General features: G+C 53.6%; 1 protein-coding gene across 1 annotated transcript in view; it reads left to right on the top strand.

Moving 5' to 3' along the window:
- Positions 1–3,019: 3,019 nt before the first annotated feature.
- Positions 3,020–13,767, top strand: part of Rtn4rl1 (reticulon 4 receptor like 1) — a 75,732-nt gene continuing 64,984 nt past the window's right edge. Inside the window, exon 1 of the mRNA XM_041665648.1 lies at positions 3,020–3,534. Within this exon, the coding sequence (XP_041521582.1) occupies positions 3,522–3,534 (13 nt within the window). The 5' untranslated portion in view covers positions 3,020–3,521. The remainder of the gene's footprint in view (positions 3,535–13,767) is intronic.

Here is a 13,767-nt window from a genome sequence, read left to right as displayed (position 1 = left end):
TAGGCTGTCTTTCAGGCGATTGTCTTTTTCCTGATCGGTGGACAGCACTCCTGGGACCCTAAGAGAAGGCAGAGTTGCCAGTGAGACAGCCTCGACCTTTGTAAGAACAAAGCACCTGCAGGGATGACCCTCAGCAGTCAGCACCACAAAGCCGGGTCCCCAGGACTCTAACCCCTCCCCCCATCACTCCCATCTTCCTCTCTATGCAGTGGTGCCATGAGCACGGCTGTCCCTTTAAGACAGCTCTGTGGCCTAAGGCTCCCCTGGAGGCCCTCCCTGCTTGGAAACCCCTAATTAAGGTGCGGAGAGACTTAAAAACAAGCAGTCGGGGACAGGCCTTGCCTGGGAGGCTGCTCAGAGGAGAGATGGCTCAGCAGGCTGGGAGTGAGCAGCCAAGGGAAGGGATGGAAAGGGTCGGTGCCCCTCAGTCTGTGCCACTCTGAGGATGGTATGACTCGGCTCAGAATGTGTTCATTGTGGCACAGTCTTTCACCTTGGTGAGAGTCCAGCCTGGGCTTCCCATGTTTTCCAGCTTTTCTGGACATCTCCCAACCCCTCAGAGTGCAGGGTCTGAGCTCCAGTAGCCAAATCTGTCCCCTTGGCACACCAAAACCTAGACTCCTTGTGGATGGCTTCCTTTCTGGTTTTCGCTTCAATTTCCATGGTGAAAAGATTGTCACCAGTGGCACAGTGGCTTCTCCCCAGCAACTGCCTCATCCCCTGGGGCCTTTACCTGGTCAAAGGTATGCCCATGTCGTAACATTGCTGTATAGCTTCCATCAGTCATGAGCAGCCCTGCCCCCGTTAGGAAGCCAGGTGATACTGAGGAAAACTGCAGTGCAAAACAAAGAATGTGTCCCTAAGACCTTGCCGCACAGGACACCGTAGCTGCCAATCAGGGTTGAGGATACTTCCATGTGTCCGTGGGGGTCTCCCTTCCTGGGTTACTCAGATGTCTGAGTAATCACCGCCTGTTGAGAAGGCAGACTCGATGTACCCCCTCCCCCATTACAGCACAGTGCCCACCTACAGCCACCCCCATCCCCTGGCTGGACTCCAAGTCAGCATCCAGCCCTCCTGAAACCCAAAAATAACTGCTTCTCACACTCACGCCGCCCAACTTTACCCAATATATTGGAGTTCGTGGGGCAAGGGGGTTATGGGGAGGCGGCATGGGAAGGTGGGAAAGGAATGGCATACCCTCTTTGAGCCCACCCTTTATCACTGCTCACTGGGTGCTCTTGAGCAAGCTGTTTAGCCTCTCTGGGCCTTAGTTTTATGGACTGCCTCCACAGGTCTCGGTGTCCTAGAGTTTAGTCTGCAGAACTCAGGCGGTGCAGGGTCAGAGGAGTTCTACAGCTGGCGGGGACTATGAGAAGGAAGGCTCTGTGTTCCCAACTCTAGCAGGACCAAGCTGGGTTACTAAATAAGGTTACTTTAGATCTTCAAACATTTGTGCCTTCCATCCTTCCTGAGTGCCCTTTCCTCTCAACCTGTTGAACCCAGACCTCAAGGGCACCTTCTCTGAGTCTCCCCCACACCTTATGTTACTTCCTAGTCAGCCCCTTCCTGTATCTGGTAACTTTAGATGCTCTTGAATGGAGCTTGTGGGGCTTCTATCATTTGCTTTTTTTTTTTTTTTTTTTTTTTTTTTTTGGTTTTTCGAGACAGGCTTTCTCTGTAGCTTTGGAGCCTGTCCTGGAACTAGCTCTTGTAGACCAGGCTGGCCTCGAACTCACAGAGATCCGCCTGCCTCTGCCTCCCGAGTGCTGGGATTAAAGGCGTGTACCGCCAACACCTGGCTCTATCATTTGCTTTGGATTGTCCTGAGACCGGTGTTCTGACTTTAAACCTTAGGGTACCGAGTACCTGAGTACCTGAATGATAATGGCCTTGCTTTTGATCTTCCTATCACGGCCAAGTTTACTCCGCAGAGGAATTCTACTCTCTGTTCAGAAGACAGCTGTCAAATCAGCTCCATCTCCACGCCGACTGCCACTCCCACCACAGTGAGCTTCTGAAAAACACCCCGCTTGTTTATCTTCCAGGCTCTCATCTGAACTTTTGTCATTTGGTCCTAGAATAGAAATTTCAGGAAGACAAGGACCTTCTCTTTTTCACTGACTGAATTCCCACATAGTGTAACGCATGTGTTCAACTGGGTGACCTGGCCCAGTCTTTTTCCTTCATTCGAAGTCATTCTTATCTCAGGCCAGTAGGGGGTGCCGGCCTCCACCTAGGATCTCTGCTGGCTTGAGCCTTCCCGGCACTTGGCCCAGAGGGCCCTTGCAGGACCCGCTTTCCAGAAGATAACCTTCTCCCCCTTAGGAGAATCCTCGCAAGGGCGGGGTCTGTGTAGGACCGGTGGGGGCCAGCGGCCCTCCAGCCGGAGATAGTCTACCTGAATTCGCATTAGTTCCTTATAGGATTTTCAACTGTACCTCCTCGATTGCTTGTTGTCCCGCAAATCTACCCCCAAAAAAACAGTGTCTTGGGACTCGGGATGGGGAGACCGCTATTTTGACAAAGCTGTTCTGGGGCGGGCAGGGAAGAGCCGTCGAGCCTCGCAGGAGGAAGGGGCACTGGTCAGAGGGAGACGGGGCAAGGGTGTTGGACTTGTGATCAGGACTCCGGGAGGGCACACGCTTCCAGCCGCTTCTCTCCATGACCTCCAGTCGCGAAGGGCGAGCAGGCGGGGGCTGGGCTGCGGGTGCGTGCTCGGAGAAGCCTGCGGGGCCGGGGAGGGCGGTTCCAGTGGCCCGACGACCCGCCAAGGACTGGGGCAGGTACTTGGACGGACGCGGGCTGAGGATCATCCCCGGGGGCAGGTGCAGCGAAAACACCTTGGAAGGCGGCGCCGCACGGCTGAGCGCCGCTGCCCTGGGAATAGGACGGCGCTCCGCACCGCGAGCTGAGAGCACTTTCATAAATTTTGTATGGGAGGCGCTCCGTGAGCGGGGGCGGGGAGCGGAGAGGGAGGGAGGGAACTGAAGAGCGAGGGAGGGAGGGAGGAGGAAGAGAGGTGGGGGAAGCCAGGGGGAGGAAGGGAGGCGCCCCGCTCCGCGGATCGCTCAGTCCTGCAAACGCGCGCCGGGCGCTTCCCCGGGAGCTGGGCTGTGCGAGTGAGCGCCCTTTTGCAGCAACCGCTGCCCGAGGGGGCGGGGAAGAGGGGACTCCGGCCGGCCGGCCAGGGGGCGGCGTCCCCCCCTCAAAACCGCCTACAAAGTGTTTGGGGAGGCAAAATCAGGCCGACTGCTCGGCGGAGCAAGCCACTCGCCCCGGGGCTGAGCGAGCGCACTGGGTTGGTTGGGAGCGGTTGCTAGCGGGCGCCGGTGCCCTGGGCGCCGGGCTTGGGCTCACCATGCTCCTGCGGGACCGGGTCGCCGGGCACAAGCGGATCCCCGGCTTGCCCCCGCCTCGACGCGCTCGGATTAGCTGCAGCTGGCTCCCAGGGATTTGAATCTGGACCCCAGGAGGGAGCGCGCTTAGGCCGACCTCGGAGCGGCGGCCCCCCGGCCAACATGCTTCGCAAAGGTGAGTGGGAACCGTAGGAGCAAGTTGGAGTTGAATGGAACTAGGCAGAGCCTCAAGTCCCCAGAACCGTCGAGCTCCGGGGAAATGGGTCCCGGAAGCAGACCCCCGCTAGCTGGCTGGCTTTTGTCACAGGCACCCGCCGTGCGCCTGCTGCTGGAGCTGAGATTCCGTTGGTGGCCTGTTGCGAAACATGGGGTTTGTTCGTGGATCGAGTGGCCAGGCCTCAGGGGTCTGTTTCGAGGGCTCAGAGACCAGAGTAGAAGCCTTTGGTAAAAAAGGAGCTGGCCTCCTGGGACCTTTGCTTTGCCATTATAAAGTTTTGCACTTGCAGGCTCCATCCCCTGCGCGGGCACCTGCCACTGCTTCTGCTGCTTCTGCACCGGGTACCAGTGCAGCCAACGGTCAGTTACCGTGCGACCCCGGCGCTCACCGCGGGTCCTAACTCGGCATCTTCCTAGCATCCTAGCCTTATCCCCGGGGACAAGCCCTGAGCACTCAGCGACTGAGGGTGGGGAGTGGCAAGAGCCAGAAGTCCGGTTTCTCAAACTTTCCTTATGCCTGGATCAGAGGGACGCGACAGCTAAGGCCGAGCTGGCAGTGTGCGCTGCCAGAGCCAGGCTCAACTTGACTGGAGCTGTCTCGGCGACCACCTCGCCCAGACTCCCCGGCAGCAGGAGCGCAGCAAAGTTGGCGCGGGTGGCGGGGAAGTCCTGCCGCGCCCCCACGTGGTTGCCGTTCTGGGTGCTGTCCCTCGGGTCCAGAAAGGGCAGGTGACCGACCACACGTGAGCCCGCGGACCTGTCACCCTCCGCTCCCCGCCTCTGCATGTGTTTCTTTGCTCCGAGGTCCCAGTGAGCTGGCTGTGGTGCCCCTCTGGGACCCCCTTGTCCCTAGCCTGGGCCCGGCGGCTGCTGAGCTGCGGTGTCTGCTGCTGGCTGCTCCCGCCCTGCGGGAGCCAGCTGAGGCGGGAGCTCAGGTAGCGGAGGGGCCTGATCCCTGCGCTCCGCGCTCCAGCCTTAATCCGCCCCTGTTTCCATGGCAACAGACCGAGGTGTCGTAAGCACAGGATTCTGACCTCACAGCAGGATGGGGAAGGAGAAAACGGGCAGGGGGAGGTGGTAAAGGTGGGGGAAGCAAAGCCCCTGATGGGCGGACAGAAGTAGATACCCGATGATGAGAGAGAGCCAGATAAGCAGGTCAGACAGGTGGGTGAAAAAGCCACACCTTCCATGTGAGCAGAAAGGGTTGAGTGGTGGTCCAGCCTCAGGCAACCGTGGAGGCTTGGTTGCCCCACCGTGTAAGAACAGTCACAAACTTGTGTATGACTTGTGCCCTCCACGTGGTCAGTACAGTACGGAGAGGGGGGACGACACACTGCCTTTGGCTGTGGCGTGGGGCAGTTCTCTGCAGTAGTTAGAGGAACTGCTTTGCTGTTGACACCCCAGTTCCTTTCACTGCAGAAAGACACAGAAAGTCATTTCAGACACTCAGCAGTGCTGGAGTGCTGGCCAGTGTGTCGGCACAGGAAGGTGATCTTACAGAGCTGAAGACAGTGGAGTCTGAAAAGCCTGGGCATAGAGCATGTAGACTCGTTCTAGCCGGGAAGGCTTCCCAGGCAATTTTTAAAAGGCTGCCATGTCTGGGCTGCAGGTCTGTGATGGAGATAATGGGGAAGAACTGACATCTCATTTCCCTTTTGGTCTTTTGTCTTTTGGCAGTTTACAGTTAAAAATGAGCCACAAAGCAGCCCACACACTTTAGTTATATGGTTTAGGTGCCCAGGGAGGCTCCAACAGCCTTCAAGAGCTCTCTAGTATCCTTGCTAGCCAGAAGCCCCAGTGCATCCTGGGAGGGGATGCTCCCTGGGAGAAGGCACCTTTCCCTGCTCATGAGGTGGTCACTGGAAGCCTGGTAGTCACGTGTGTTTGCCGCTTGGCAAACACCCTTCCTGCACAGAAGAGGTTGACTAGAGAGATTCCATCGATTGAAGTTCACACCTGGGTTGACTTGAAGGAAACAGAGCAGAGAAGCCCTTGCCAAGGCTGAGTGGGGCGTGGGTGGCCTGGAGCCTGCTCATGGGATACCGTGAGAGCAAATGACTTGTTCTGGTGCTTTTCCTGGGCAATTTTCTCGTTGGGTCGCTGGTCTGATACCATGGATTTGTCTCTTCTACACATGGAGAGATGTTCAGATGTGGATTGTAGGTGTATGCCGAAAGCCAAAGTATGCCTCGGGCTAGTGGCAAGGGAGGTGATCATTGAAGTTTCTGTTTGTGGAGTTGTTCCCAAAGGCTTCAAACAGCAAGGTTTACAGGTTGATTTGAGAAGGCAGTTGCCTGGCTGGTGCAGAATCCTGCATGGGGTCCTGGACCTGGGTGAGCTTAATAGTTTATGGTTTGGATGAGGGTTTGAAGGAAGGAAATGTTTTCTTCCTAGAGGGGGGAGAACAGGCCCTGGACCATGAGAGTCATCTCTCTGATTTCTGGTTGTCCTAGTAAAGTTATTTCTGTCAGGCCTTTTTGGGGGGTTGGGGAGATATCGTTGTCTCTTAATAAAGGGACTCCACTGGCTACCACTGTGTGAACCAGAAGCACCCCAGTGAAATCCAGCTGCTGACAGTGCTGGTATCTGAAGACTTCAGCAGCTGCTCTGCCGGTGTTTCCAGCTCATAGTCTATCTACCCTGACAGGACCAGGGATATAAAAAGCAAGCCTCTGGTCAAGAGAGATGAGAGGCATCAAGGCAAGCAAGGCCCCGAGCCATCCAGCATTTTCCAGGAAGGAAGGGAAGCCTGCTGGGGGGTTTTGCCATTCCAGAATTACAACACTTAAGATCAGGATCTATGGTTTTCATTTTTAGGGCTATAAAAACAGAATGCAAATCAAGAGCCCCTGGGCTAATACAGAGCCCTTTCCTTAAAGTTTTTGTCTTGTTAAGCAAGGAACTAGAGTGCCAAATAGGCTTTGTTAAGTGGCAGTCTAATTAATAATTTAAAATCGTGTAGCTGTCTTTCATTAGAATTTATCTGTACATCAACCACAAAATCAGTCAAACACTCGTTTATAAGTTAATGCCATCCCTAAATAATTCAGCAAATTCTAGATTAAGGCCTACAACCCCGTAAGATGCTTTTGTTCTCCTGGTGGTCATATCTAGATGGGCTGGCCAGGTAGCTCAGTGGGCTTCTGCTCTGTGAGAAGAACGGAAGCAGAGGGAGAAAGTAGTTTGGTGCTGTCAGGTGGCTAGTGGATTCCACAGAGGTCCCTTGTCAGGTGATGTGAGAGTCTCCCCAAGTCAGGTGTGAATGGCGCCATTTCTACATCCTTCTGAGAACATGAGGACCCAGAATTGTGACAACATGGGTTGTCTTTGCCCCAGTGGAAAGAAAAGAGAATATGGTTCATGGATGGCCAAGACACTCTTTCCTGCAGTGGGAAAGATGTGGAGGGGAAATATAAGATCTTTTCTAGAAAGAGCCGAGATAGTTGACTTTTTTAGTCCAAATTCAGCCAGGGAAGTGGAATTTCAGCGTCTCCAACCTTTTTCTATCCCAGCCCAGCCCAGCAATTCAGCCTGGTCGAGCCGTCCTCACCAGATGCTTCTTTATCATCAACCCCTCAGAAACTGTGCCTCTCCTCAGAGCTCCTGGTCCTTCCTCCAGAAGAGAACAGCTAAGAGGAGGTTTTGGGGACACCCAGGCAGAGAGGAAAGGCAGAGGAGGTTGCTAAGTAAAGTCGGTGAGGCGTGGTCTCATCTGCAAGCAGAAACAAGGCGCAGGGTTTCTGCTTGTTTTGTGTTGTCGTATTGAGACAGGGTCTCTCTGTGTAGCCCTAGCTATTCTGGAGCTCACTATATACGCCAGGATGGCCTTGAACCCAGAGATCTACTTGCCTTTGTCTCCCAGAGTCCTGGGTTAAAGGCACGTGGTACCATGCCCAGCAAGAAATGAGCTAAGGACAGTGGTGACCTTGGATAAGATAGGCAGTGTGTTTGACCCGGTTCTTGTCATGAGAGCATGGGGTCCATTTCTTGGTACAGAACCTTTAGGTCCATTTTCTATAGGGAAATTGTCTAGGAGCCAAACTCCCAGGATCAATATTGTTCCTTCTCTGTAGGAGTGAACCTCCTGGGCTCTGCTTCACATACCAGCCGCTAGCCCATCAGAGGGTTCAACACTGCTGTGGAGACCAGGTAGAGAACCATAGCAGATGGGCATAGAGCCAAGAGAGGCTCTTGGCTAAGTCTGACAAGAGGAAGTCTCATTAGGAAAAGGCAGGGAAGGATAGCTATTTGCCCTCTTAACCTGAGCAGAGATGCCAACAGAAGGGGACCAAACAGGGGGAGCCTGAGGAGTGAATCCACCTCTAAGCTCTAGACACATCTTTGGGATGGGGCCTGAGAAAGGACAGAGCAGTCCGTGCCGATGAACTGAGCCGGAGGGGGCAGGCATCATGAAGGATGTCGAGAACGGGTCCGTTTGGTACCATCTGCAGTGAAGTAGTGGTTAAGGTTAAAGCAGAGAGGAGATGACAGGGAGGGAACAGATGGCCAAGGAAGCAAAATAGCTGGCAAAACGGGAACAGAGCCTCCAGAGACAGCAGAAGGCAGGACCTCAGCACCGAGTGCCGGAAGCAGCCCTTTCCTTGGTGTGTGACGGCCAGACCACCCTGGGTAGAAGTGAGTCAGGGAGCTAGCTGAGTATGGCAGCATATGGAGATAATCTGGCACCCAGGAGGCTGAGGCAGGAGGATTGGAAGTTAAAGATCAGTATGGACTACACAGTAAGACACACACACACATCTGGAGATGTGGCTCACTGGGTAGAGCATTTATTTAGTACTATGGGTCTATCAGCAGCGGTATGGGAGGGAGAAGTGAAACAGAAAAGGAGTCATGGTTAGGGATGAGGGAGGGAGCCCTCGCTGGCATGCCTAAGCTAGCGCCCAGGTGCAAGCGCCTTCATAGATGCCCATGAACAGGGCAAAGAGGCAGGACTAGGTTAGCTCTCATAGAGCGAGCCAAACCACCTTGGATCTTCAGAGCATGCTTGAAGGAGAAACCTAGGAAGGGATTCAGATGCCACCAGAAAATGCATAGCAGGGCATGGACCATTCTTCCGAACTCACCACTGTCCTCCCACTAACAATAACTGTTCATATCTGCTTACACCTACTGTGGGCTAAGGGCGTGCCACATGCCATCTCCACAGTAAAATCCATCTGTGCTTATTCTCACTTTCAAGAAGAGGAAGCTGGGGATGGAGAGATGATTCAGTAGTTAAGAGTGAGTGCCGCTTTTGCAGAGGACCTGAGTTCAGTTCTCAGCACCCATATCAGACAGCTCACAACCACCTGTAACTCCAGCTTCAGGGTACCTGACACCTTCTGGCCTCTGCAGGCGTCTGTGCTCACACACATCCCCACACAGAGACGCGTAATCAAAATAAGAACAAAAAGAAACTGAGGCACAGGCATATTTGTGTCGTTGTCCTTGGGTTTGTGTCTTCCACCTAACTTCCTGTTATATCTGGCTGTAGTCCAAGCCTCTGCCAAGAGCCCACACTATTTTCTCACCCTCTCAACCCCAAAGCTCCACCGTCTCATGTGCCCATCTGTCTTGGTTTCTATGACATTTGTTTTGTGGGGTGCTCATGAGTCACTTGTGTCCTGGTAGTTTCCCCCAGAGAGCTCCGTGCCTGGGACCCAGATTCCTGAACCTCCGTCTCCTGTATCTTCTATTTGATGTCCCCCTTCGAGTCTGGACAGACCCATTCCTTCCTCTACTGCTGCTCTGTCCTCTTTATTGCCAACAGACATAGGACAGTTGGCCAGGAGCTCTAAGTCAGCTTCACAGTCTCCAGAAAGGCCCAAAACCTTAGCCTTTGTGGGCCAGTCAACACTCTCAGCCGTCTCCAGTGGCCGCTGTCCCTGGCACCTCTTCCAGGCTAACAGGACTGGCCAATACAGCCCCACCCACACTGTGTGGGTGGCTACTCCCTAGAGCAACATGCTGCCCAGGTGATTGGCAGGCTGATTGAGACAAATGCTTCCACCCGTACCGGCTTTTCTCTTTTCATGGTCCAGTCATGGCCTACCAGCCAGGATGACACCTGCAGGACTCAGGGCTGGTTCTGTGCCCTTCCAGCCGCAGTAAATAACCACGCAAAGCAAGGCAGAGTCTCGCTGAGTCGGGGTGTGGAAGCGTGAAATCCCACCTCAGAGGGGAGGCTTCCCTCCACTCAGTTGAGGAGGCATCTGATCTAATGGATACAATGGGTGCTCGTGAGCCTGTGATTACTGCCTCATCAGTCAGCGGAGTTTGGAGGCGAAACTGCAAACAAGCCCCTGATATCTGACTCACGAGACTCACTCTGGGGGCTTCTGTGCTAGCACAGCAAGAGGGCTGACCGATGAAGTGTGTGCGTGTGTGTGTGCGTGCACGTGTGTGTGCAGAAACACACCTGGCGAGCATGCAACAGGCTCTCAGAGTGTGTGAGTTCGAGGTCCATTGCTGCAAAGCAGCACACCCCAAGTGCACTGGCACAGATGTGAGCACCCACGCTCCTATCCACTAGCATGGCTTGATGCCACAGCGGAATGGTGAGCCACTCATTTGGGGGCCCCGGGAGTGGGTGGGCCACTGCGGTTGTGTGCCACATGTTGGGGACAAAGCTTGGCGAGTGGGTGTGTGGCTCGCCCTATAAGGGGGTGGGTGGGCACGACTCAGCACACGTCTGCCAGGGGACGGGCCATTACAGCCCCCAGAGACAGAGCCTCTTGGCAGTTCACTGGCTTCTTTCCAGAGAGTGCTAGCATCATGGTGACAATTTGATTAGTCTATAGGAAACAGAGCAAAAGTCTTCCCTGAGTCAGGGGAAAAGCTGGACTCCCAACTCTCCACCCATGGAGGTATATGAAAGTTACTTCTGCCTCCAGATAATCATGGCTCTCTCTGGGCTCGTGACCAGCTGATTGCGAAGGAGGCCTTTACATAGGCTTATGTAGAGAGATTCATGAGGCCCTAGGGGAAAAATTGGCATTCTTCTTACGATGATTTATTTATAGGGCTATTGGATGATGGGATGTGGAGGCCAAGGTGCCTCCATTAGCGAGAAGCACACAAGGCAGGAAGCCTTGCTCTGTGTTTGACATTTAGTGGGCCGACTCCTACCAGGGAGCTGCTTTTTCTGTTAGAAGGTTTTGCCTTTAATGTTCTATTCATGGACTTGTCTGGGCGGGCTGAGGGAAAGAAGGAACATGTGGGGAGATGGGCCAGGAACTGGCCAGTCTCAGGGGACACAGAGCCTGGAGTGGTCACTCAGTGTGGGGACAGCCTGGACCAGCAGGACACTGGAGGAGAGAGGCTCTTGCACTGTGAACTGCTCACCTGCCACCTCTCCTGGGCACATGCTCCACGCAACACGCTGTACTGCGTGTTTGCTTTCCAGTCTCTTCCCCCACCAGCTGACTACAGTACTCTAGCAAAACTGGCTTTGGCCTTGGTGACACCCCTTTTCTTCTGGAAACTGTGGAATCATGGGAAGAAGAACCTCATAGTTGGAGTCCTGGAACGGGGTGAAGGTTCATTCTGTGACTGACTTACTAGGGCCCTGGGCATATTTCTTCCTCCTTGGGCCTCAGCTTACCCACTTATAATATGGGTCGATTGATAGTCTTCAAAATATTTTTTTTTCGGCTTTTCGAGAAAGGGTTTCTCTGTAGATTTGGAGCTGTCCTGGAACTAGCTCCTGTAAACCAGGCTGGCCTTGAACTCACAGAGGTCTGCCTGCCTCTGCCTCCTGAGTGCTGGGATTAAAGGTGTGTGCCACCATCTCCCGGCCTTCAAAATACTTTTCAGCAGTAGAACCGTGTCTTCAATGCTTTCCAGTGTCAGAGCCAGGAGTATGCATAAGGGTAGAGCCCTGGCCATGGCTAAGGAAAGAGCTCCTGCCTTCCTCCAGTTTAGAGACTTGGCTGCCTCCCTGCTTGCTTCTCCAGTTTAGAGGCTTGTGAAACCCATGCGATCCATCCTAGTAAGGCTTTGCACACTGGAAGGTCACTAGTGTGTTAACAGGGAGAATATCCTTCTCCCTGGAGCATAGGACTTGAGAACAGGTTTCCTCTCTTGAGGGATCCTGGTGTCCTGGAGGAGTTATCTGTGCAGGCAGCATCCTGTCTGCCGCTCCCGCCCCTCCCCACGACATCATCATTCCTCAAGCTAGACATCTCGCTTCATGGCGTGGCACCTTGACTCTGTTGCCTGTCCTGTCTCCTGACTTCCATAACGACCACTTGCTGGGCCTCTCCCAGTCGCCTGTTGCTGCTGCTCCTCAACTTACCTCCTCAGCTTCATCTCCTCTGCCATCTTCCACTGAGGTACCACTTGCTGATCCCAGAGAGCGCGCTGCTTCAGATGCCCACAGTCTCCTCAGGTGATTCTCAGATGTCCTCACTTGTTGCCTCCTTGGTACCTCAAAATCTAGCTTCCCTGGTGTTCTTCCTGCTCCTGCCCTTTGTTTCTTGGCTCTTTCCCTCTTTTGGCCAGTTTGGTGTCTAGCACCATCTTATCCCCATGCATCTATCTCAATCCTAGAACCGGAAGTCCCAGAGGATGAGCTCCCCCCCCCCCCCCGCTGCTGTCCAAGCCTCCACCCTGGCCAGCTGCCTCCCTGCCTCCACTGCCTTCACCCAGAGTAGGCTCTTCACTGTGCCAGGATTCCACAGTGCTATCTGCTCTTGTCATTCTCTGGTTTACTTTTTTTCCACTGACACATTAAGATTGTACATATTTATGGGTGCCACGTCACTCACCAGCTTAAAACCTTCAGAGATTCTTTCCTGCAGGGCATGACCCATACTTCCTAGCCTGGCTGTCAAGCCCTCCCACCTCCCCCTCCCCATTCCCTATTTTGAACTCTAAGCTCCAGGTCTGCTCAACGACTTTTCCATTCTACTGAATCATGTTTCTTCCCCATCTCTAGGGATTTGCCCAAATAAATCTGCCTAGAATACTCTTGGTTGCTTTCCTCTACATTCCTAATCTCCAGACGGCAGCTGACACCCTGCCTGCCTCCTGGGAGTGCATCCCTGGACCTGGAAGGGTCCTGTTTTACCCCACTTTATAGAAATGACTTTTCTATTGTCTATGCCTGATGGTCAGTTCGGTCCCATGAGAATACTGGTCACCTCCTTCCCCATTGTCCTGCTAAACCTCCTCACTACCCTTGGTCTGCCCCACAAGGTTGACTTATCCAAGTTCAACAATGGGCTTATCTTCAAGTAGAGGCAAGCCACCATGACTTCTCTGTATCCCCATAAGAAGAGTAACCCACAGGTTTTTCCAAAAGTGCAGCCCAAAAAGATTCAAGCAGGTAGTTTATGTGGGCAGAGATCCTGGGAACTGCCTGGGGTTAGTGGTGAGCTGACAGAGAGAAGGCAAGGAGCCAAAAATAATGCCCTTGTCATACAGCTTCCCACTGTTGCCATCCAGAACTTAAACTCACCTGGCAAACTTTGGGGTACAGTCTGAGAGAGCATGCATCTCTTTATCTCACCCAGAGAGGAAGGCAGGGAAGCCTGGTGGGTTTATACTCTACTCCCCTACCAAGCATTCAGGGGCCAAACATGACTTCTGGGGAGGTGTTGATGCCTAGGTGCTTTTGGCCTGCTCTAGGGTTAACAAAGCCAGCAGCAGCTCCATTGCTACAGAAAGTCTCTGGCAAAGCAAGGGTGGGGTGGGGGTGGGGGTGGGGCTGGAGCGGGAGGGAGGCTGCTGGAAACTGAAATGGTCCAGGCTTGAGCTGTGGGCAGGACCTGGCTGCATCTGCCACCAGTTCCTGCCAGCGCTGTTCTTTGCTGTTTTGTGTTGTTCATATGATACACCCTTCCCTCCTGCAACCCCAGTGTGTGTCTCAGGGTTCCTCAACTCCCCTGTTCCTACCTTGCAGATTCATAAAACAATTCAATCCAAGGCTGGGCAGCGGTGGCACATGCCTTTAATCCCAGCACTCAGGAGGTAGAGGCAGGCATATTTCTGAGTTCCAGTTTAGTCAGGGCTACATGGAAGAAACCCTGTCTGCAGAAAACAAAACAAAACAAAACCCAAATACTCAATTCATGGATACTGTTTTCTATCAGGATCCAACTAAGCCAGCATCCTGTATGAAGTATCATGCATCCATGGGATGGATGACCGGCTGGTAAATTAATTCTACACATAGACTCAGATACAAACA

The sequence above is a fragment of the Microtus oregoni genome, unplaced genomic scaffold (genome assembly GCF_018167655.1).
Source record: "Microtus oregoni isolate MIOR12 unplaced genomic scaffold, Mior012 000015F_ref0000493, whole genome shotgun sequence".
NCBI lineage: Eukaryota > Metazoa > Chordata > Mammalia > Rodentia > Cricetidae > Microtus > Microtus oregoni.
The sequence above is the reverse complement of the archived record's forward strand: the minus strand, read 5'-3'. Positions and strand labels throughout refer to the sequence as shown.